Below are 23,853 nucleotides of genomic sequence, written 5' to 3' on the forward strand. Positions count from 1 at the left end.
ATTTATTGGGAGCTGTGCCTCCCGGTGGGACCAGAGCCCCTGCGCTGTCTGAGCTTGGAAGACTGCCCCCCATCCTTGAAGGCTGGCGTCTGTGGTTATTATTAACCAGTGCGGGTCCCCCAGGGACTTGCCCACGGACAGATGCGTCTTGTGCAGCCACCAGCGGAGTGATGCTCTGGTCCTGTGTCGCAGGACCATTGTCTGGGTCAGGGACTTGCGCGTCCATTGATCCAGGATATTCCACTGAAGCTCTCTGAGGTGGAACTGGGAGAAAGGAACTGCTTCCATAGAGGCGACCATTGACCCTAAGGTCCGCATGGCAAATCTGACGGACGGTAGAGGTGTGGTCAAGAGGTTTCTCACCAGCGATTGGATCTTGCTGATCTTGTCCGGGGGGAGAAACACTCGTTGGCTTCTGGTATCGAAGGTTAGTCCCAGGAATGTGATTCTTTGACTGGGAGTAAGGGTGGACTTGGAATAGTTTATGGTCCAACCGAGTTCTGTGAGGGTCTGCAGCACCGTGTCTCAGCTGCGCTGTGCTGCTGCGTATGAGGGTGCCTTGATCAGGATGTTGTCCAGATAAGGTGTTATAGAAAGTGCTTGTTTCCGTAAGGTTGCTGTGACCGCCGCCATCACCTTGGTGAAAATGCGTGGGGCTGTGGTCAGGCCGAAAGGAAGGGCCTGGAATTGGTAATGGTGCCCCTTGAAGGCAAACCTCAAGAATTTCTGATGCGGTGGGAAGATGGGAATGTGTAAGTATGCGTCTTTGATATCTACTGCTGTCATGAACTCCTGGGGGTTCATGGCCGCTATGACTGATCGTAGTGATTCCATCTTGAACCGAGCGAAGCGAATGAAGGTATTGAGGTGCTTCAGATCCAATACCGGCCGGAAGGAGCCGTCCTTCTTGGGGACGATAAAGAGATTGGAGTAAAATCCCCGAAAATTTTGGCCGGGGGGTACCGGCGTAATTACTTGGTCGGAGAGCATGTGATCCACGAGCTCTAGAAAGGCGTTTTGTTTGATGTTCCCTTGTGGGATTCGTGACAAAGAATCGAGGCGGGGGAATGGTTTCGAACTCTAGGTGATAGCCGGAGGACACTATTTCGCGTATCCAAGGGTCCGGGGTGAGTTGAAACCAAGCCTCTCTGAAAAGGCGCAGTCGCCCGCCTACTGGATGTGTGGGCTGGAGGACATAGTCATGTGGATGTAGGCTTGTCGGATGGCTTGGATTGGGTGCGCCGGTTCTGCCAGGTGGGTTTGGGGCAGTTCTGATAGCGGTATTTGGGGCCCGAGTTTTGCGGCGAGGAGTCTCTGTTGGAACTGGAGGTTTTGGATGTCTTGGAGGGACGAAAAAAGCGGCCCCGGCGGAAGGAGGTGCGGGCCCGAGGTTGGGGAAGAAGTGTGCTTTTCCCGCCCGTGGCCAGGCTAATGATTTTATCTAGCTCGGGGCCAAAGAGAAGTTTTCCCTTAAAGGGAATGGTGGTGAGAGACTTTTTGGAGGATAGGTCCGCTGACCAGAGTTTAAGCCAGAGAGTGCGACGTGCTGCTACGGAAAGGGCCGAGGTACGGCTGATTACTTGAGTCGCATCGAGGGAGGCCTCGCATATGTAGTCGCTGGCTTCCTTGATTTGTGAGGCTATGTTGAGTAGATCTTGCCTGTGCATGCCGGAGTTGATTCCTTCTATCAAGGAAGTGGACCAAGATTGGACGGCCCTACTAACCCAGGCCGATGCTAGCACTGGCCGTAAGGATTCACCGGATGCCGCGAAAATGGCTCTTAGGAAGCCCTCCATTTTCTTGTCCATTGAGTCTTTAAAGGACGAGGCATCAGGGACTGGTAGGGCCGTGTGCTTTGATAAGCGAGAGACTGGGGCGTCGACAGAAGGTGGGCTAGACCATTTGTCGAGCATTTCTTTTGGAAAGGGATACAGCCGTTGAAACCGGCGGTTGGCCTGGAACTTCTTTTCCGGATGTTCCCACTCGGACTGTATAAGTGAATCTAATTGCTGATGTGAGGGAAAAACTAGGGCAGATTTCTTTTGCCTTTTGAAAAGGGAGAGAGAGAGGAGTCAGAAGTAGATTCCTGTTCCTTAACATCGAGGCAGCGAAAAACTGCAGAGATGAGACTGTCTAGTGCCTCGGAGGATGATCTGTTAAGATCATCACCTCCCTCTGCCTGGTCAGAGGAAATTTCCCCTTCACTCAGGGATTGTTCCTCCCAGGTGTGAGATACAGATGGTGACTCCCCATCGCTGTCCTCCTCCGTCAGGAGGGGGGACGGTCTTTTAGTGCTCCTAGAGAGGGGGTCCCCTGAACCCTGGTCTAATTTGTCTAGGCATGCCGCCAATTTAGGTATGCCAGTAGATAGGTGTAGGGCCCATGCAGGAGGTTCCTGATTGGGCACCGGTGGCTGATTGTGGGTATCAGGGATAGTCAAAGGGGGGTCTGTGGTAGTGGGAGCAGGTTCCAGTGCCTGGGCAGGTGCTTCAGCAGGCTGGCTGTTGCAAGAGGAACATAATGGTTCCTTGCGTCCTGGTGGCAGGCGTTTGCGGCATTTAGCGCAGGCCAAATATTTGACTTTGGTAGCCCTAGGAAAAGGACCTTCTGAATTGCCCTCAGACATTTTGTATTAGCAAATGATAGAATGGGTGTAATGCCCCTTGAAATGAAAAATGACCCACTATATGCACAGTGCAGTAGACAAGAAACACCCCAGCGTTTCCCTATCCCGTGCAGCAAATGCTGCAATTACCAGCTCCTGCCTCCCAGAGGGTTCCGCTCTGCTGTAGGAAGGGCCCCTGTGTAAGGATGGAGACCGCGTCCCTCTACGTGCGTTCTGGCCTTGGGCGCATGTGAAAATGGCGATCCTGGCCTGGGAACAGCTCCGCGTGAGTAGGGTAGTGCGCGCGTTTCCTGGTTGTGTGCAGGCTGGGCGCGAAGCGATAGGCGGAAGCGGAAGTAAGGGAATGCGGAAGTGCGGTGGTGAAGGACCCGCCCCCTGTGTATGTGCGCCTCGGCGCGTATGTTCCCGGCTATAACGCTGTGCTGATGGCATCTGGGGGAGGCAGGGCTGATAGGGAACGGGGTAGTTATGTTTCACTCACTGTTCAATGGCGCTGGTAAGTCTGCTATATCAGAGCAGGCAGCGCATGTGTGCAGGACAGTCGCCTGTTCCTTAGTAAGGAAAGGTGAATGACTGTGTGGCTTGCTCCAGGAGTCTTACTGGCCCCTGCAACACAGATCCCACGTAGGGGGAAGCCAAATGAGACACCTTTATGAGGGTGCTCTGGGTCAGCCCCTGGTGCCAGCATGTCGCTGGCCGAAGTAATCGTCACTTGTATTGTGAGAGATGATCCTGTCTCCTTGAGGACACTGAAAAAAGTGAGCCTCAGGCAGACAGGCAGAGGGGTATAGCACAGGAGGGAGGAGTTTTTACTTACAGTGTCCTGCCTCCTAGTGGTGGAAGCTATACCCATGGTCCCTGTGTCCCACAGACAAAACAGAGAAATAGGACTCTATGTAATGGTTCTATGAAAGAATATTAGTGTGATTGAAACACAAATTCAGGTAAGACCTGTAATAAATCGCTTTAATCTACCCTGAAAGCTCACCTGCTATTTTCAAGCCCAATAAAGATTTTTGGGATCTGTTTAAGTGAGTGCTTGACTACCCAACACCAGTGAAGAGCTAACAGAGCCAGACCAGCAGAGTCTAAAGACACAGTCTCGCAAACCTTTCTAAACCGGTCACGCCACAGAATACAGTGCAACACCTAGAAACAGAAAAGAAAACATCAGCAAGGCTAATAGCAGTAACATGACAAAAACAGGACGTTTGAAAGAAAGTTATGCTTTCCACTGATCACAAAAATATATTTTAATGCAAATACGATTTTTATTGAAACCATTTCACCATTTGATTTGAATCTTAAAGGAACATTAATTAAAAAATAATAAAAATATAATGTATTGTTGGTCTACACTGGTAAAACTGGTGTGTTTACGTCAAATTCGCAACTACAGTTTATATAAATAAGCTGCTGTGTAGCCATGGTGGCAATAATTCAAGCTGGTATAAAGGAGAAAAATCACAGGTTCTGTAAAACACCAATCTGTTATCGGCTATGCAACCTGTGCCCATTTAACCCTATATCAATTTGAATAGCTACCCAGCAGTGGTGTTTCTAAAGAAAACACAAAAATTTTACCAGTGCAACATTATACTCTAATGAAAAACCCAACATACTGTTCTTCGACTTCAGCTTATTCTTCCGCTTTTTCTTCTTCTGCTTCTTATTCTTAGCGCCCCCCATTTTCTAAATGCTACTCCTCCTACAGTTTTAGAGGTACAACACCCAAACTCCCCACACTTCTTCGCCCTATAGCGGAGCAGGTTGCTTGTGCTTTTCTAAGCGATCCCACCCCCCCGTCTTTTTGTGGTGCCGCTCCGAACCCCCCAATTTTCCCCTTGACTTTGACAGGGAAGATTTTCAAACTGCTGCCACTCTTACAGCTTTGAAGATACATTCCCCAAGATTAAATATCATGGGGTCACCCCGAATAAAACAGCGACATTTATTGGATGACCAAAAGTGGGAGGGGCCAACAACAGCCAAATTTCACCAATTGTCTTTAATGGAGAAATTGAAACTGCTGCCAATCTTACAGCTTTACGGCTACACTCCCCAAACTTGAATCACATAGTCATGGGGTCAGCCTGAATGAAAATATGATGATTGTTGGATGCCCAAAAGTGGGCAGAGTTGTGAACAGCCAATCAGATTTTACCTACTGACTTGGCAGAAATTCAACCTGCTGCCATTCTCACAGTAATAACACCAGGGTCCCCAAACTTTGCAGAGTTAGGCACCAGGTAACTGTGGTTCAAGGTTGGGCATCCAACAATCATCATATTTTCATTCAGCCACCAAAGCCAATCAGATTTTACCTATTGACTTCCAATGGGGGAATTCAATCTGCTGCCATTCTCACAGTTTTAACATCAGGGTCCCCAAACTTTTCACTGTTGGTCACGAGGGGACAGCAGTTTTTGTTTTGGAAAGTGGGCGGGGCCACCAACAGCCAATCAGATTCCACGGTACCCAAACTTTGCACAGTTAGTCACTGGGTGACTACGTACTTAAGGTTAGAAAAAGTGGGCGGGGCCACCAAAAGCCAATCACATTTCTTTCATTGTTTTCAAGTTTAGGAAAGTGGACGGGGCCAACAACAGCCAATCAGATTTCACCTATAGACTTCATATGTTTAAACTTAAACTACTGCCATTCTGTAAATATTAATACTAAGATCCCCAAACTTTGCAGAGCTAGTGGAAACTGTGGTTCAGAGTTAGAAAAAGTGGGTGGAGTCAACAACAGCCAATTAGACTTCACCTACTGAATATTTTTTGTTTAAATTTAAAATGCTGCCTTTCTCACACTATTTATGTCGGGGTTCCCAAACTTTGAACAGTCAGTCACTGACTGACCACATATTCAAGGTTCGAAAAAGTGGACGGCCAATCCATTTCCACACATTAAATTTCATTGGTTTATATTTAATCTGATGCCATTATTTAAGTATTAATTCCAGGGTTGTTAAACTTTGAAGTTAGTCACTGGGTATTTACCGGTCAAAGTTAGGGGGGGGCAGTGGGCGGAGCCACCAACAGCCAATCACATTTTACCTATTTTATTTTGCAAAGTTGGTCACTGGGGGACTCCAGTTCAGAAATAGGAAAAGTGGGTTGGGCCAATAACAGCCAATCAGATTTCATCCATTGAATTTTATTGGTTTAAATTCTGTCATTCTCACACTACTTATGCCAGGGTGCCCACTGTCTGTCACTGGGTGACTTCGACTCAAGGTTAGAAAAAGTGGGCACACCCACCAACCACCAATCACAATTTACCTATTGATTTTATTGGTTTAACTTGAAACTGTTGCCGTTCTTTAACTATTAATCCTACGCTCCCTAAACTTTGCAGAGTTAGTTACTGGGAAACTGCAGTTCCAGGTTAGAAAAAGTGGGCAGAGCCACCAACCGCCAATCAGATGTCACTTGTTGACTTTCAGTGGGGAAATTTAAATTGCTGCCATTCATACACTATTAAAACCAGGGTCCCCAAACTTTGCACAGTGGTTTTTACTGTAATAACTGTGGTCCAAGGTTAGAAAAAGTGGGCCGAGCCAACAACAGATCAGATTTCATTTAGTGACTTCACGTTTTTCAAACCAACATGAAGTTTGTTCTCAAACTTCCCTTTCTAGTTGTTAGTGCTACTGTAAAGGCACAATTAGTTTATAAAACTGTTGCATATGATTAAATACAAAAACACCATGAAAAAGAGAAGATTCTTTAAGAACACATCCACTTTACTTGTGTTCCTCTTTTAGAACATTTTTTGCAGAGAATTTTGTAGAGAATCATTACCTGCCTATAATGGCACATTATAGGCATCTTGTGTTTCTTCCTTTCTCAAAACCTGTATCTTAGGCTTGGTTTATAAATGGTGAGTTAAATAATTAAGAAAAAAACTTACAGAAAGCCTTAGGTCAGTGCCAGACCCTCTACACCCCTGCCAAGAAGTCAAGATCAATAAAAGGAAACAGAACTATGCCATAACAGCTAAAACACTAATCCATGCCCTTATCCTTTCCCGCTTACATTACTGCAATCTCCTACTAACTGGCCTCCCAGCCTCCCAGACTCCCACCTCCGTCCCCTGCAATCAATTTTAAACTCTGCTGCCAGGATCCTCCTGCTCTCTCCGAAGAGGGAACCTGTGCAGCCTCACTTAAGCTTTCTAGAATGGCTGCCTGTTAAAGTGATACTGACACCAAAAATAATGATGTTTTTTAAACCTTTCATTGCTTTATCATTGTATTATCTCTTTAATTTCAACCTATAACCATATAGCTATAACTTTTACAATGCCATTCTGGTCTCATGGGTTTCTCTCTGAGGGGGCTGCCATGTTTGGGCAGTAGCTGTTTGTTGTTGTTTGAAAACACTCCCCTTAATTTTAGTTTAAAAATCCTAGCCAATCGGAATCAGTGCTGCACATACAAACTATTTCTAATGAAATCTTTTAATGCTGAAGTACAACAGTGGACAGTGGTGTTTAGGAACGAGGTATTTGTATTCCTTTCTAAGCAATATTTGCTCTGATACCCTTTGAACTGGCCGTCTCTGTCATGTACACTCTATAGCAGACACACGCAGCGTGTATACTTTTTATCTATATGGGAGCGCATTCCTTTCAAATAATAAATCACAGCAGGATTAATTAGTATAGCTCTGGTGCAAAGATTTATTGAGAAGACACTTACAGGCAGCGCTCGGTGAAAGTATCTTGATGTCTGTGATGTGGGGGAGGCACAGACTGCAAGGAAGTAAGGGGAATAGAACCGCCCAGCTTCAGCTGACGTCAGTGAAGTGAAACAGTAATTGACAGCTTGAGAAGTGCCAGTCGGGTTTGCAAAACAGTCGGGTTTTAGACATTCATGTAACTTTACTAAATAAAGCAGACATCTGGGCAAAAAACAATCAGTATAGCCCATAGCTAACTTTTGATGTACACCATTATTTTGAGGACTACATTTTTCATGTCAGTATCACTTTAAGCAAAGGATAGCATACAAAATCCTTCTGCTAACATTCAAAGCCCTTCACTCCTCTGCTCCTCACTACATTTCTTCACTGGTCTCCCTGCACGTTCCTGGTTGTCTCCTCCGCTCCTCTCAGAGCCTCCGTATTTTTACACCATCCACACCCACTGCGCTCTCTCGTCTTAAACCTTTCTATCTTGCTGCTCCTTACCTCTAGAACTCTATCCCTGAATCCCCCTGTAGGGAACACACATACCTAGTGCACTCTTACCTTCCAATTTGTGCCTGTAGGTTACCCAATCTACGGGGCAGGGACCTCCTTCCTACTGTATCTCATACCACATGGCACTTATTCCCTGTGCATTTATATATATTTATTGTATTTATTTATTATAACACTTGTCCTCCCTGTGTGTAATTTTGTATTTTGTAAGATTGTACAGCGCTGCTTACCCTGGTGGCGCTTTATAAATAAAGTTATACATACATACATACTGCAGAGTTTTATATAGTGAAAGGATCACTAGAGACCAGACCCAACATTTTTAGAAAATGGCAAAAAGGAGAGGTAAATACTATAGAGGGGTGGAATGTTGTTTCTAGAATAAACTACTGCAGGGGAAAAGAGAGCAAATGTATGATTTTAAAATGTTTCTGTACTTAATTGAACAATAGAGATTAAAAGCAACTGTGTTTTTAACATCTAGACATCAGGTTTGTGTATATGTTCAACAATATTTTATAGGTACTAAAAATTAAAACATTAGTAATTTAGCAATTTAAAATTAATTTGGTCACTTGTTAGCCTGATATAAAATACACAGGTGTTCAAAACATTCATAGCAGTAAAAGGATAGAAACTGCTTTAACCATGGCTCACCTCAGTAACGGCATCATTTCTCAGGGGAGAATGGCTTGACTGAAGGCACTCATTCAGAAACATATCCCAAAGGTCAAAGAAGGCAGCTAGATGGGCAACCACGGGATGAGGGAGGTCCTGATTAACTGAAGGATCTTTCATAGAGAGATATAATTAAAATTAATATGCTGTTTTTCATATTTAGTACTGGAAAGCAGAGGTGTGGAGAAAGAAAAAGAGTGTAAGCCATTGTATGAGTTCTTCACTCTCCAGGAAAAGTCAGTTGGCCAGCACGTTACAATATTTTAACAAATAGGCTAACAATAAATCAACAAAGGTTATAATCTATCATCTATAATAATATACTAGAAAAAAGGGTTTGGAGGTAAAGACAGAACCTTTGGTAGTAATTTCCACAGGCAAAAGAAAAGATAATAGGATTTTGTTACTCACCGTTAAATCCGTTTCTCTGCAAGTCGATAGGGGGACACAGGGAACACATGGGGTTAAGCTCCACCCTCCAGGAGGCAGGACACTTGATACTAAATTAAAGGGGCGTGCCAGGAGCCGGCTTAACCCCTCCTCTATACCCATTCCATTCAGTTTGTATCAAAGAAGTACTGTTACAGTAGGCTATAAACGATAACATGCAGAACAGGTAGCAGGAAGACTATTCCCACAACTGACCAACGTGGTCATCAACTTATAAAACGGGCGGGAAGCCCTGTGTCCCCCTATCGACTTGCAGAGAAACGGATTTAACGGTGAGTAACAAAATCCTATTTTCTCTGCCGTCTCAGGGGGACGCAGGGAACACATGGGGACTTAACAAAGCAGCCCCAAGAAGAACTGGGTGGGAACTGTTTTATTGTGAAGGTACGTTACTGCACGACTGCGTGCAGAACCTTACGGCCAAAGGAAGCTTCGGCTGACGCAAATGGGTCTAATTTGTAGAATTTAGTGAAGGTATGCACGGAGGACCAGGTGGCTGCTCTGCAGATCTGGTCCATGGATGCCGAGTTGCGCCAGGCCCAGGAGGTCCCAATCGCCCTCGTGGAGTGAGCCCTGAGTCTGTGTGGTGCTGACTTGCCCTTGGCCAGGTAAGCTTGTCGGATGGTCTCTGTGATCCATCGTGCAATTGATGTCTTGGAGGCTGCCTGACCCCGTCGGGCACCGGAGGGGATCACGAATAGGGCTTGGCAGCGACGGAAAGTCTGGGATCTCTCAGTGTATTTACCGAGTACTCTCACTACATCCAGGTTGTGAAGGCGTCGTTCCTTGTCGTTCTTGGGGTCCGGACAAAGGGACGGGACTACGATTTCCTGGTTTACGTGGAAGGGGGAAACCACCTTCGGTAAAAAGGACGGAATTGTGCGTAAAACTGCTTTGTCCTTGTGGAAAATAAGAAACGGGGCAGCGCAGGATAGAGCGCTCAGCTCGGACACTCTCTTAGCTGATGAGATTGCCGTAAGGAATACCGCTTTCCAGGTAAACCAGGTGTCTGAGATAGAGTCTAGTGGTTCAAATGGTGGTTGAAGGAGAGCTTCTAGTACCAGGTTGAGGTCCCAGGGTGGTGTGGGTGGACGAAAGGGTGGCGCTACGTGTGCTACCCCCTGGAGAAATGTGCGAATTGTGTCGTTAAGAGCTAGGCGCGACTGTAGCAGAATAGATAATGCCGACACCTGCACCTTCAGTGAACTCAGTTTTAGTCCTGATTGGAGTCCTCTCTGTAGGAAGGAAAGGATTCTTGGTACGTGAAGTTCTAGGGGTGGTGAGTTGGTCTCAGCGCACCACGTGAAGTAGGAACGCCACACCCTGTGGTATGCCCTGGATGATGATGATTTGCGTGCCTTTAGCATGGTGGTAATGACCTCCTCGGTGAGTCCTTCTCGTTGCCAAATGGCTGTCTCAATAGCCATCCCGTCAAAGCGAATAGTCCGGGGTTGGGGTGGGCTATTGGCCCTTGTTGAAGGAGGTCGTGCCTGGGAGTTAGGCGGATCGGTTGGTCTATTGACATCTCGCGTAGGTCCGAGAACCAGGTTCTCCGCGGCCAATAGGGTGCTATGACTATCACCGTGAGGTTTGATTGTCTGATCTTCTTTAGAACCCGGGGCAGCATTGGGAACGGGGGGAATATGTACGCCAGTCTGAATTGCCACCGCTGAGTCATGGCGTCCACTCCGTCCGCCATTGGATCTCGGTATCGGGCGAAGAACCTGGGTACTTTGCTGTTGTCTCTCGATGCCATTAGATCGATCTGGGGAGTTCCCCAGTGGTTGGTGATCTGCAAGAACACTTCCGGATGAAGTTCCCATTCCCCCGGGTTCAGCTGGTTGCGGCTGAGGAAGTCCGCTCTTATGTTGGACACACCTGGGATATGGATGGCGGATAGTCTTACGGAGTTTGCTTCTGCCCAGCTGAGGATCTGCTGTGCTTCGTTCAGCGCTGCTGTACTGCGCGTTCCTCCCTGACGATTGATGTATGCCACTGTGGTGGCGTTGTCGCTTTGGACCCTCACTGGGCTGTTCTGTAGGCGATGGGACCAGTGGGCCAGTGCTAGTTTGACTGCTCGGAGCTCTAGTATGTTTATGGGCAGTTTGGTCTCCGCGGGAGACCAGGGCCCTTGTGCGTGTAGGTTCTGGTAGGTCGCCCCCCAGCCCAGGAGGCTGGCGTCGGTGGTGATCACTGTCCAGTCTGGTGTGGCCCACGACTGGCCTGTGTTCAGGGAGTTGGGCCGAAGCCACCATCTGAGAGATTCTTTTGTGGCTTGGGAAAGCTTGATTGTTCTGGCTAGGGGTCCCCCTTTCCATGCTCTTAGGATGTTGGCTTGAAGAGGACGCAGATGGATCTGTGCAAATGGTACTGCCTCGATGGATGACACCATGGTTCCCAGTACCTTCATTGCCTGATGAACAGTCGGGTGCTGAGAGTGCATTAGCAGGCGGATCAGTTGTCTGAGTTTGTCTTGTTTGTCTTGAGGGAGGTGTACCATCTGCGTCGTGGTGTTGAACACGAGGCCCAGGAAGGTCATCTGTTGGCTCGGTTGGAGACTGGACTTCGACCAGTTGATGGTCCAGCCGAATTCCTGCAGAAGTGAGGTTGCTGTTTGCAGGTTCTCCCTGGCCTGATCCTCCGTCCTCGCTGTGAGGAGGAGATCGTCTAGGTAGGGAGTCACCGGTACTCCATGTAGACGGAGTGTTGCTGCCGTGACGGCCATCAGTTTTGTGAACACCCTGGGCGCTGTTGACAAGCCGAATGGTAGTGCCACAAACTGAAAATGCTGGCTCTTGAATGCAAATCGGAGGAAGCGATGGTGAGGAGGCCAGATTGGGACATGTAGATAGGCGTCCTTGATGTCTAGTGACATTAGGAATTGATTCGGTTCCATTCCCCGAATCACGGATCGGAGAGTTTCCATTTTGAACCGCGTTGATCGGATGAACTTGTTCAAGTATTTGAGGTCTAACACCGGGCGGAAGGCACCGTCCTTCTTCGGGACGATGAACAGATTGGAGTAAAAGCCGAAGAATTTCTCCCTCGGTGGTACTGGTACTATTACTCCTGCTCTCTCCAGTTTTGAGATGCATTGAAGGAAGGCATGAGCCTTGGTCGGGTTTGAGGGGACTCTGGACATGATAAATTTTCTGGGTGGGGTGCTTGCCAGGTCTAGGTGGTAGCCCTGGGAAACAATCTCGTTGACCCATGCGTCTGTGGAGTAATGAGTCCATACCTCCCGGAACCGTAGTAACCTGCCTCCGATGAGTTCTGGCGGTTCCGGAGGGAGTGCCCCGTCAGGCTGAGGTTGTCTTGTCATTAGTGGTCTTACTGAAGGTCTTGTTGGGTTTCCATGTGGGTCGGCTCTTGTCTCCGGTCTTGTTTCTGAATTGAGAGCGATGGGGTGGGCTAGATCGTCTATTATATCGTCCGCTTTGGCCACGAAAAAATTTGCCTCGTCTGGCCGTGTTGGCTGCGCGAGTCTTGGTTTGGGGCAAGAAGGTGCTTTTGCCCCCTGTGGCCTGGGAGATGATCTTGGTGAGTTCTTCCCCGAAGAGTTGACTTTCCTTGAATGGGAGTGAGGTCAATGATTTCTTGGAGCTGAGGTCCGCTGACCAATTCTTTAACCATAAAGTTCTGCGTGCGGCTACCGATAGTGCTGAGGTGCGTGCGAGGATTTGAGATGTCTCCAGGATTGCGTCGCATAGGAAGTCTGAAGCGTCGACTATGGAGCGTACAGATGAGATAAGTTCAGATCTGGGTGATCCGTCTTGAATTCCCTTGAAAAGGGAGTCTGACCAGGCCTGTATGGCTCTACTCACCCATGCGGAAGCTAGGGCGGGCCGTAGGGCCGATCCGGAGGCCGTGAAAATTGCTCGGAGGAATCCCTCGAGGCGCCTATCAGAGGGGTCTTTGAAGGCCGCTGCATCCGTAACGGGAAGCGCTGTAGACTTAGAGAGTCTGGAGACTGGTGCGTCCACAGATGGTGGCATAGTCCACTTGTCCACCAGATCCTTGGGAAAGGGATATAATTTTGAGAATTTTCTAGTAGCTTGGAATTTTCTTTCAGGGGAGTTCCATTCGTCCTGTACTATGTTGTTGAGTTGGTCGTGTGCCGGGAAGACGACCAACGACTTGTGTTGTCTTTTAAACAGGCTTGTAGCCTGGGGCTGTGATTCTGTTTGTGAGATGTTCAGTACCTAGGTTACCCCCTTAATGATACCCTGAATGTCATGGTGGGTGTCCCGAGTTGTGTCGTGATCCTCTTCCTCATCGTCCTCTTCCCCTGAAGAGACATTAGAGGGCGGTAATTCCCCCTCGGATCCCGACGGATCTAGTTCGCCGGAGGAGACGTCTGAGGGGTCAAGGGTGTTAGTGTCGCCTCTGGTTCCCCCTGACCGCTTGCGGGGCTTGTTCGTGAGCATGGTCAGTGCCTTTCCCAGGGAGTCGGCGAGTGAGGGGAGTCCCTGAAGGGATGCCAAGGATTGGGAGAGTTGTACTGCCCAGAGGGGAGCTGGTGGTTCCATTGAGGGACCCGCCGGGGGTGCTGGGGGAATGCCCTCCTGTGAAGGTTCCCCGGTCTGTGGTGCGGCAGTGTTAGGGGTATCCCCTGTAGTGGCTGCTGTGTCCTGTTCCTTGGAACAAGATCTGCATAGCTGCTCCACCTGTCCCCCTGGCATCTTGTTATGGCAATTAGTACAGGCAAAGTAAGTTACCTGTGAGGCTTTGGGTGCTCTGCCCCCCGCCCTGGGAAATAGCCCCCCTGACCTACCTTCTGCCATGTTGCGTTTGGGAGGGGGAAGGAGTGATAGGGGACTCCTGTAGCTTGTGAGCCCTTGAGCTTATGGGGCTCTATATGTGTTGGGTAGCACAGGAGCACGTGGGCTGTGTAACTCCTGGAGGAGTTGTAGTTGGCGTGTATGGCCAGTAGTATGTGAGGGAGTACACCGCTTGGCGCCACGAGGGAGATGTCAGGTCCGCCCTCTCTACGTGGTTCCGTACTCTCCGGCTGCGTGGTGTGCACCTTCGCGCATGCGTGTGCGTCGTCACCTACGTGCGCGACGTCGCCTACGTGCGCGAGCGCGCGCCCGTGCGAACGTCCCGCGCTGCCTTACACCGGGCCCGCAGCTACCTCATAGAATGGGAGAGGTGAGGGGGCGAATCCTGTCCTGGGTGGAGGTGGGGGGGGGGGCGGCTGACGAGCACGCCTTACTCACCCCTCTTTGCCGCACCGGCCAGACCTCTGCTCTGCTCCGGGGGAGAAGGTGCAGTTGTGGTGGCAGTCTGGGTGGTCTGAGAGTCCCCTCCGGGACACGTGTTGACCCCGGTGGGCTTTTCCCTCGTAGGGGGGTTAACCATTTAGGTAGCGGGTAGTCCCGCCCCTGGTCTCACCCCGGGTGTCAGGCTTATGAGCCTGACCGAAGACATGTCTCTAAAATCTGGTTGCCTTAGGTCTCGCTGGGGACCTAGCTGTCCATCCTCCTGGTAGCAGGACACTTGAAAAACTGAATGGAATGGGTATAGAGGAGGGGTTAAGCCGGCTCCTGGCACGCCCCTTTAATTTAGTATCAAGTGTCCTGCCTCCTGGAGGGTGGAGCTTAACCCCATGTGTTCCCTGTGTCCCCCTGAGACGGCAGAGAAAAGATGTTTTAAGGTGAAAGAGGAGTTGTAGGATGGGGTTTCAAGTTAAGAGCCTTAAAGGAGAAGGAAAGGCAAAGTCACTTGAGGGTGACAAAATGTTAGGCACCCCCAAGTGACTTGAATCGCATACCTTTTACCCCGGGCTGGTGCCCCTGTACGGAGAGAACAGCACCAGCTGCAGCGCTTCCTTCTTCCTGCTTTGCGAGCGCGCGCATGCGCAGTAGAGTGAAAAGCCAAACTTTAACAGAGAAGTCGGCTTTTCACTCTACTGTGCATGCGCCTATTGTGTTAGTCTTAGCGAAACAAAGGCGGAAGGAGGAAGCGCATCGCTTCAGGTACCCCGGGCTGGTGCTGTTTTCTCCTAACAGGGGCACCAGCCCAGGGTACGAGGTAAACGATTAAAGTCACTTGGGGGTGGTTAACATTTTAGCACCCCCAAGTGACTTAGCCTTTCCCTTTTCCTTTAACTGTTAAGTGAGGGATGTACACAGGGGAGAAGTTGTGTTCTATCCATTAGCATTAGAACTAACAGTACAAATATGAACTTACCTTTGTGAAACTTTATAGCTATTTGCAAGGCACTGGTTTCCCTTAGGTTTGTGACCTCAGGCTTCTCCAAGAAGTATTGCCTTTCTCTATTCGCCAGCAGCACTGCCCTGTGAAAAGAAAGCAGCAATTTTGTTGTAAATACTTCCCCCAATCATACATTAAACAAGAATCCAGGGATATCAACACATGAAGGTAGATTAGTAAAAAAAAAAATAAGCAAGTGATATTCTTTGTTATTGCCCTATCAAAAAACATGTTTGTGGCAAGTACCCTACAATTATCCCCAATAAAAATTGGATAGTGCTACAAATGAGACATTTGTTTGTAATTATGGCTTATCATAAGGCTAGAGGAAACACTACTATTGTAGGTTGATGCACTGCTACAGTACAATTAAAGTGCTTATTATGAGTTTTTGTGTATGAGTGAGGAATCATACAGCTACCACCTACTAAATAGTTTCTGACCCAGCTAGTAGGATGCTACAAGTAAGTACCAGATTACTACACCACAGACAGGCCGTGCAAAAATAATTACCTACCTGTTGGTCACACTGTTCAACAAATTTAACAGCTGCTTAGCAGGCTCAGTTCCTGTATCAAACTTGAGAAAATTTGTCACAATTTCCAAGTACTGCATGTTCCACCGTGGATCTAATGGGATATAATCCTCATCTAAAAACAGGCCAGAATGTACTGATCAGATAATAAGTATAATATTAAACATGCAGTTGATATTTTCAAATTATTACACTGAATACTGTACAGATACAAGATTTACAGGTGCATGCACTATAAATACTACAAGGCAGTATCTGTACAATCTGTCAAATATTGATTAGGGTATTGGCTGAATGGGAATTAAGGTGGCCATATACACTAAGATTTGTTCGTTTGGTGAGGCTGCCAAATCGGTGAATCTTCCCCCTGATATGCCCACCTTGGGCAGGCGATATCATGATAAGTGATCGTTTGGCCCTTATTGATGCAGTCTTCGCTCCAGCTTCTCATATCCCCTCCTTTGTATTCTGACAGAAAAATCAAGCCTACCAGGTCAACATCTAGCTGATTTTTGGCAAGATATCTGTCTGAAGGGCCCTAACATGCAGCTTAAATCTGCCCATGTATGGCCACCTTAAGACCTTAGGGTCTCCTCACTGAACTTGATTCAATCAGTTTCTTTATTTTCAGAATAAATCCCAGAATCCTTATGTATTTATCTTTTGATAAATCTACCCTAATGTATTTAAAACCAGTTCCACAAAAATTAAATGTTTTATATGTATTTAACTATAATAACCAGAACTAGTAAAAGCTGCATATTCTCCTCAGAAACACTGCTACCATTTATATAAATGCTGCTGTTTAGACATGGGGGCAGTCATTCTTGGTAAATAGGGCAAAAATGCGTGTTTGGTCATTCATGGCTCTCTACAGGATGACAGAATGAAAACCTCTCTAATATCAAATGAGACATTTATAGCCAATAAATAAGTTTAATTTGTAGGTGGATGATAAACAGAGATAAGGAAACTTAAAATTACTGGCGCCCCAGTAATTATAATGCCTTACGTGATACCCAGGACCAGTGCTCCTGTTAGCTGGATACTCTTCTCTACAGTGCTATTTCTAGTTAAAAGGAGCACCGGCCAGGAGTATCAAGTGAGCCATTATAATCGCTGGGGGATGCCTAACATTTGGCATCCCCACTGATTATAGCTTTTCTTCTCCTTTAAACATAAAGAAGGCAACAAAGGATAAAAAGCACTTATGTTACAGGTCCTTTAATCAACTTTATTTAAAATGTAAGTTAATGGTTTTTCCATAGGCACTTGACTTTTTGGGGCTGGCGTGAAACACTAACTTAGCTTATTCTTTACAACCTGTCATTCCTTAAGCTATTATCACTATTTCTTAAAAAACATGAAAAAACATGAAAAAACATGAAAAAACATGTTTTTCTTGTGTTATTTCTTTTGGCACTGGAAGGTACTAGCTTCTTTGTAAAATACATTTAAAACAGAAATAGTAATTTCTGTGTAATGAAAATTATAAATGCATGGTTTGAATTATTTCAAATTATTATATCAGTTTTCAGTCCAAACAGTTACCATAACGGAAGCATAAAGGAAAAGGATGTTTACAGATGTAAGTGTAGGTTTGCTTCTTTTACTTACCAGATATTGTGGTCTGCAACAGTTTCACAACATTGCTTATTTCTTTAGGAATGGGGCTGGAATACAGCTGACTTAAAGCATAAGCTCCTGCATCTATCATTGTACGAATGTGATCTGTTGATGAAAAGATAGCTGCTGATAACATCTGTGCCATTCTGTGTGTTTGTTTGTGCATGCAGATGGCTATAGATGTTCGAGTGGAATATAGGTAGGGTTGGTCATACTTGTAGTAAGGTGTAAAATTAACTACTATAAAAAATGTAGCCTCCTACATTTTCTACATGATGAACTGAAATGAGTACACAAAGAGTAAAATATTAAGTACAGTATACCAGTATCTGGAGTTAACTTCTTGGCTAAGTGATTAAGCCACCGCATCCTTAAGACCCAGTCTATTGTCGATGCCCTTTCAATGAGAAATTGGACAGAATGGGCAATCACTGCAGGGTCATCCATCCAATGTGAATCTAATGCAACAGCACTGAAATGTAGACCGTCCCCTGGGGAAGATTGACTTGCCTTTCGAAGATCATGCAAAGTAAGAGGTAAAGTTCTGCAAGTGGTTAAAATGTGGAAATTAAAAAGTTAAATTGAATCCAGTATCCAGGTTTTATACATTAAAAACTAAAGGAAATAAACATGTAGTTGTTGATGTTATTGCTTCAATTCACCTTTTAAAGAGGTAATATAAACCTATATTCAGCATAACCAAAATAAACCGAAAAATATTCCCTTTTTTGTTCTGCAGATTTTAGGCATGGGATATCAACTACTATCTAGTTGCCAGGACTTAAATACCCTAAGCATCCAGGAAGAAAACTAGTAAAATGAATACTAGTAAGGTACCTGAAGCAAAAACCACTGAACACAACAATAATATGAAACCCTTGCAGTCCCATATGTCTTTGATTGCCGGGGTGAAAGACCCCAAGAACCAGATAGTGTTTTCAGTTGTTGATGCGGTCCCCGATCCGACTGAATTTTCTAACCTGGCCAATCAATATCTGGCCAATTTCAGGCCAGATATCGGTCGGCCAGGCCCCTCGTTTCTGCCCCTACACGGGCAGATAAGCTGCCGAATCGGTCCAAGGGACCGATATTGGCAGCTACAATCTGCCCGTGTATGGGGACCTTAAGAATGCAATAAAATAAACACTTTGCAGAATAAGGATAAGTTGTACCTTGTACCACCTATTTTACCATACTACCCTGTAAAGGAGACTATAATTTATTCTAATTCTTGTACACTGGGAAGGCAGTAATAAATAAGCATTGTATCTCTATTATGCCAGCTAGTAAGAGTATGAGATATATTTATGAAGGTGTGAATTTTGATTTTAAGAAAAACGCTAAATGTTGACAAAGAATTGCTGCATTCAGAGTTTTAAAAGTTGGATCACTAAGGTTTTGGATTTGGTGCAGCTAAACACTTGTGGAATTATGTAATAAGTGGTACAAAATTGGGTACTGGGCTTATCACTAATAGCAGCCAGTCAGCAGGTAGCATTTACTGGTCAACTTTTTAATAGCAAACATCTACTAGTGACATCTGGGCAAAATCTTTGACTTAATTACATATGGAGACTAGGATTCAACTAGGATTCTGCAAACTCCAAACAGAACCCTGGATTCAGTGAATCCCTATTAAAAAGAGTTAATAAATTATTGCTTACTATTATTATTATTGTATACTGTAATTATATATTTGCCACATTTGCACTGCAAATGATACGATTATTTTAGACCACCAACATGGTGTAATCCATTTTGTGAGATAATGAGGCAATATGTTTGGTATGACATCAGATACACACAGCTTAACAAAAATGCCCCTAACTCAAAGCAAAAGCATTAATGCAAAAATTTATCTTCATATTATCTGTACAACTGGACAACAGAGATCCACTAGAACTTACTAGAATGCACAAAAACAGAAGCAAAAAAACAAACCATTTTTTATTTATTTTTACCTGCTATGTTGTAAACTTTGTCTATTCAGGGCATAAACTAGGACCTGTCCATCTCTTAAAATAGTAGAAATTGCAGAGTCTTCGCAAGAAAGGAGAGCAGAAGGTACAGAATCAGGCCATAACCCCAAGGATAAAAAGGATCCTTCCTGTGCTGTGACCAGGGCAGAGACCTTACTCATCACAATCTCATGGACCCTCTATGGAATATTAATGAAAACATTACAAAAATTCACTTGCTGGCTGCCAGATAAACATGTTTAAATATTATCAAATGTAACAAAATCACTGGAAACTAGTCAATCTTAAAATAGACAGTTCTGCACATAAATAAGGCTCCCTAATGGGGCAGGGATCCAACTGGCTACACTATAAGCTTAAAAATGATCATGCAATCACATCTATTTCTGGTTATATTAAGCTATTAGTAAAAATGTCAAAATCATTATACGATTAGGAAGCATGCTGAAGGGTACAGATAACCACAAGGATCATATACAGAGAACTTCAACGTACTAAGAATTTCAAGGCTGTACAGGTATAGGACCTGTTAACCAGAATGCTCGGGACTTGGGGTTTACCAGATAAGGGATATTTCCGTAATTTGGATCTCCATAACTTAATTCTACTAAAAATCATTTAAATATTGAGTAACTTAATAGGATTGTTTTGCCGCCAATAAGGACTCCTTTTACCTTAGCTGGGACCAAGTACAAGGTACTTTTTTATTATTACAGGGAAAAAATTTGAATTATTTGCTTATAATGCAGTCTATGGTAGATGGCCTTTCCGTAATTCGGAACTTTCTGGATAACGGGTTTCCAGATAAGGGATCCCATACCTGTATTAGTAATCACCAATTCGTATGACCACAATACTGAGGTAACACTGTAGGCAAACGTTTCTTTATTGTTTTGATAGCATCCACATGAGAAATATAACACTGATTAAGCCTTTCTGTTCTTAACTGCTTAAAATATATAGTTTCTTCAACCTCACCACTGTATTCAAGATCATATAAAAGATGATTTGTAACTGCACTCATAGTCTACTCCAGTTTAAGCAAATTGTCTTCTTCATACAATTATCAATTTTGAGGCTTAAAGTAATGTAAACCCAAGACATTTTTGGTATACTGAAAAAAAAATGTAATTCCAACCTTCAAACATATTAAAACCAAGGTTTAATGGTTTTAACTTTATTCATAAAATAACTGCAATTACAGTTCTCTGCACTACTTCCTGATTATAACACTTGAAATAATGCTGCAGAAATCGGTTCTCCGGGTCTGTTAATCAGTAGACTTCTGCTACAGAGCCAGCAGTGCAAAGAATATAAAGGTGAACAGATAGGAATTTCAATAGCAGTTATATTTAGAAATAATTTTGAAAATATTTAGCATTTTAAATGTACATGGTATATTTTCACAGAATACAATTTTCTTTCATTATGCAAACACAGTTAGTGGGTGGATGGAATTATTTCTGCTGATGATTTAGGAATCACCATTAAATGAAATACAAACATACACATAATTCAGTGAGATAATCTTACCAAGCAGAATTTCTAAATTTAGCATAAACCATGGTAAGAGCCAAAAGTGTTTAAGATGGTTTTAGAACTTGCCTTTTGACTTGCAAGGGAGTGCTGGCAATTAAGGAAAACCTCGTTGCAAGCGCTGCGAAAAGATGTTTCAAGTCCAATACCACGTTGCAGCTGCTGAGATATTAGTGCAGCAGCATGAAGTAAAGCAGAAAGGGAACCACAGGGAGAACCTGACAAATGATAAAAGAATGACCCATCAATAACATTTCATGGTTTATTTCAAGCTGTTGTGTTTGACAATAACATAAACAAAACACAGAACATACAATCCTGCTTATTGTTCCTAAATTGGTCAATTATAAACATTCCAGAAACTGTAAAAACACACAAAAAATACTTTATTTAGCAACAAATCTTATTTTGATTTAGTCTCCTTAGAAAAAAGAAATGTGCAATAAAGTTAGTAGCTACTCCTATTATCACTCTAAACCAGGGGTGTCAAACTCAATCACATAAGGGGGCCGAAATCTAAAACACAAGCTAAGTCGCGGGCCAAATTTTTTATTAATATACTTAGTAAGATATTAAGGGGTATATTTATCACAATGTGTAAAAAGTGGAGTAAGACATTACCGGTGATGTTGCTCATAGCAGCTCGTAGCTTTGCTACTGTTGAAATCTGATAACTGATTGGATGCCTTGGGCAACATTACTGGTAATGCTTCACTCCACTTTTTACACAGCATGATAAATATACCCCTTAGTCTTAGTTACTATGTGAGGAAAATGGAAATTGATCAGGCTGGATGGTCAGACACACTCACCAAGGGCGACATAAAACAGCCAGGTGGGCCGGATTTGGCCCCCGGGCCTTGTGTTTGACATATATGTTCTAAACCCTCTGCAGTTCTATCTCTAGTTTTCAGTTTTTCACATAGCAAAGCCAACAAGAGATAGAAATAAATCTTTTGCATTTGGAAAATGATGCATGCCTGTGCCTGGAATATGTTTTTCTAATGGATGGATGCCCTATGTCCCCAGTGAACCAAAGATAAGTTCATAAATAAGTAAAAATAATAAATGCTTGCGCTTTCAGAGCTGCTGAAAAAAAAAAGCATTCCAAATTCAGATGATTAATAAAAGCAATTAATTTGAGTCAAAAATTCCAAAGAATGAGAAGATAGGTTAGGCTTTTGTCTTACCAGTCACAGCTTCTTTTGTTTCAGAGTGAACTGCTATCAAGGCGTTACATACATCATCACCCACCACACCAAGATTATGAATCAACCTCTTAGTGTCGAATAAATCCAATAACATTCCTTCACTTTCCCCAGAAATATACAGCTCAATTCCCCGATTTCTCATAGCTCTAGATATTTCCCCATGAGAGGGATCCATTGAAAGAAATAGCCTGTGAAAAGAAGGAAAGGAAATGTAGGTCTTTAATATACTCAATGTTTTCATATATGTGGAAGTGATCAAAAGGCAACTCACGGCATTATCAATCTATTTGGTATGTTTTTCATTATGCAGTTCTTGGTTGCAAGTAGCACCCACAACAGAATTCTATGACAGCACCATAAAGGTAAATCATGCCAAATTGTATATTTTAAAGTTCCAGGTTCTACTTTCACCTGTGCCATGCTAGGTGTTTAGTGGCAACACACAACACATCAAGATCAAAAATTCACCATACTCAATGGGTTAAAGAAGCAGTATCATTATACATGACTACTGCTAAGAGAGTAATAAACAAGGGTTACAAAATAAAATTAGATTCAGAGTGTCCTGCTCACAAAAGCTTGCAATCTATGGAATGCATGAAGCATACAAACCTGAAGTTTGGGTGAGGGGTTATAGTTAACATGGACCCATCAGTAACCCCTCGTTCTGTCATTGTAAGAACTCCTCCAGGCTCCAACAAGGCATTTAATCGGTCCAGAACTGAAGAACTGAAACAAGTAGACACATTCTATTAGACCTTTTCTGCAGCACCTTATAATCACAATATATATCGCTTCTTAAACATTTTTATTGCCAGAAAACAGTAACAAGGGTATCTAGAGTGTCATATCTTTTCATATGCTTTAATATTAAGTGAAAATAAACAAAGTGCCAGTATAAATACATGAGCCAGAACAAAGAGAAACAATGACGTTTTACTTTCATGTTAAGAGCATTCGCTTTCCTCACCAACTCTGCACAAATCAATAAAGAACAAAATAAACATTGCATGCATCCCACCATGGGAACATATACAGCTTATAGCCATCTCTACTAAAAATAGTGGTCCACCTTCAAACAAACATTTGATGGTGCTGTTATATGTTCATGAGGGCCAAGAGATAATTTTTTTTAACAGAAGACATATTTATTCTTTTTAAAATCTGGGTAATGCCTGGAAGAGTTATAAAATTAGACCTGGCCATTAAACTTTAAAGAATACCATCATTCTTTCATTAATATAGTTTTATAGTGATTATTCTATCCTTAGACTTAGACCAATATACACACTTTCAAAGCAGGGTTTTGGATATACATTCTCAGGTCCATACCTACAGAAGTTGACATTGTCCATCAGTAACCAATCCCCACACTGCAGGGCCTGCACCAGCATTCCATCCACCCATTCAAATGTCCCACTACTCTGTCCTTCCACTGAATGAAGCAGCTGCTCTTTAAAGCTGTGGAACTGCTCCACTAGGGCTCCAAACTCTAACAAAAGAAAAAAAAATGATAAAAACATTACATGGAAAAAATATTTGGAATATTTACATTATCATTTATCATTTATAAGAACTTATTCAGTAAGTTTTGTAAAACAGTTCAAGGCTTATGGCCTATGCAGAAATGTGTTATAGCAACTTTACAGAAAAAGCCATGGTGATAAATTATCTGTGACCATCATGGAGCACTTGATCACCATAAGGTAAACCAGCATAATTAATTGTATAAAAATTACCAAAGACAGATATAAAAAAACATATTGCAAGAGTAACACTGTTGAAG

General features: G+C 44.1%; 1 protein-coding gene across 1 annotated transcript in view; it reads right to left on the reverse strand.

Annotated features, from left to right (window-relative positions):
- The window catches only part of mdn1 (midasin AAA ATPase 1), a 126,650-nt gene that overhangs the window by 49,595 nt on the left and 53,202 nt on the right, over positions 1 to 23,853 (reverse strand). The window contains exons 44-54 of the mRNA XM_002940316.5: positions 23,400 to 23,559; positions 22,680 to 22,796; positions 22,047 to 22,255; positions 20,926 to 21,074; positions 19,303 to 19,499; positions 17,665 to 17,885; positions 17,333 to 17,446; positions 15,698 to 15,830; positions 15,157 to 15,263; positions 8,494 to 8,627; positions 3,615 to 3,775 (exon numbers count right to left, since the gene is read on the reverse strand). Coding sequence (XP_002940362.3) covers positions 3,615 to 3,775; positions 8,494 to 8,627; positions 15,157 to 15,263; positions 15,698 to 15,830; positions 17,333 to 17,446; positions 17,665 to 17,885; positions 19,303 to 19,499; positions 20,926 to 21,074; positions 22,047 to 22,255; positions 22,680 to 22,796; positions 23,400 to 23,559 — 1,702 coding nt within the window. The remainder of the gene's footprint in view (positions 1 to 3,614; positions 3,776 to 8,493; positions 8,628 to 15,156; positions 15,264 to 15,697; positions 15,831 to 17,332; positions 17,447 to 17,664; positions 17,886 to 19,302; positions 19,500 to 20,925; positions 21,075 to 22,046; positions 22,256 to 22,679; positions 22,797 to 23,399; positions 23,560 to 23,853) is intronic.

This window comes from Xenopus tropicalis, chromosome 5 (assembly GCF_000004195.4).
Source record: "Xenopus tropicalis strain Nigerian chromosome 5, UCB_Xtro_10.0, whole genome shotgun sequence".
Lineage (NCBI taxonomy): Eukaryota > Metazoa > Chordata > Amphibia > Anura > Pipidae > Xenopus > Xenopus tropicalis.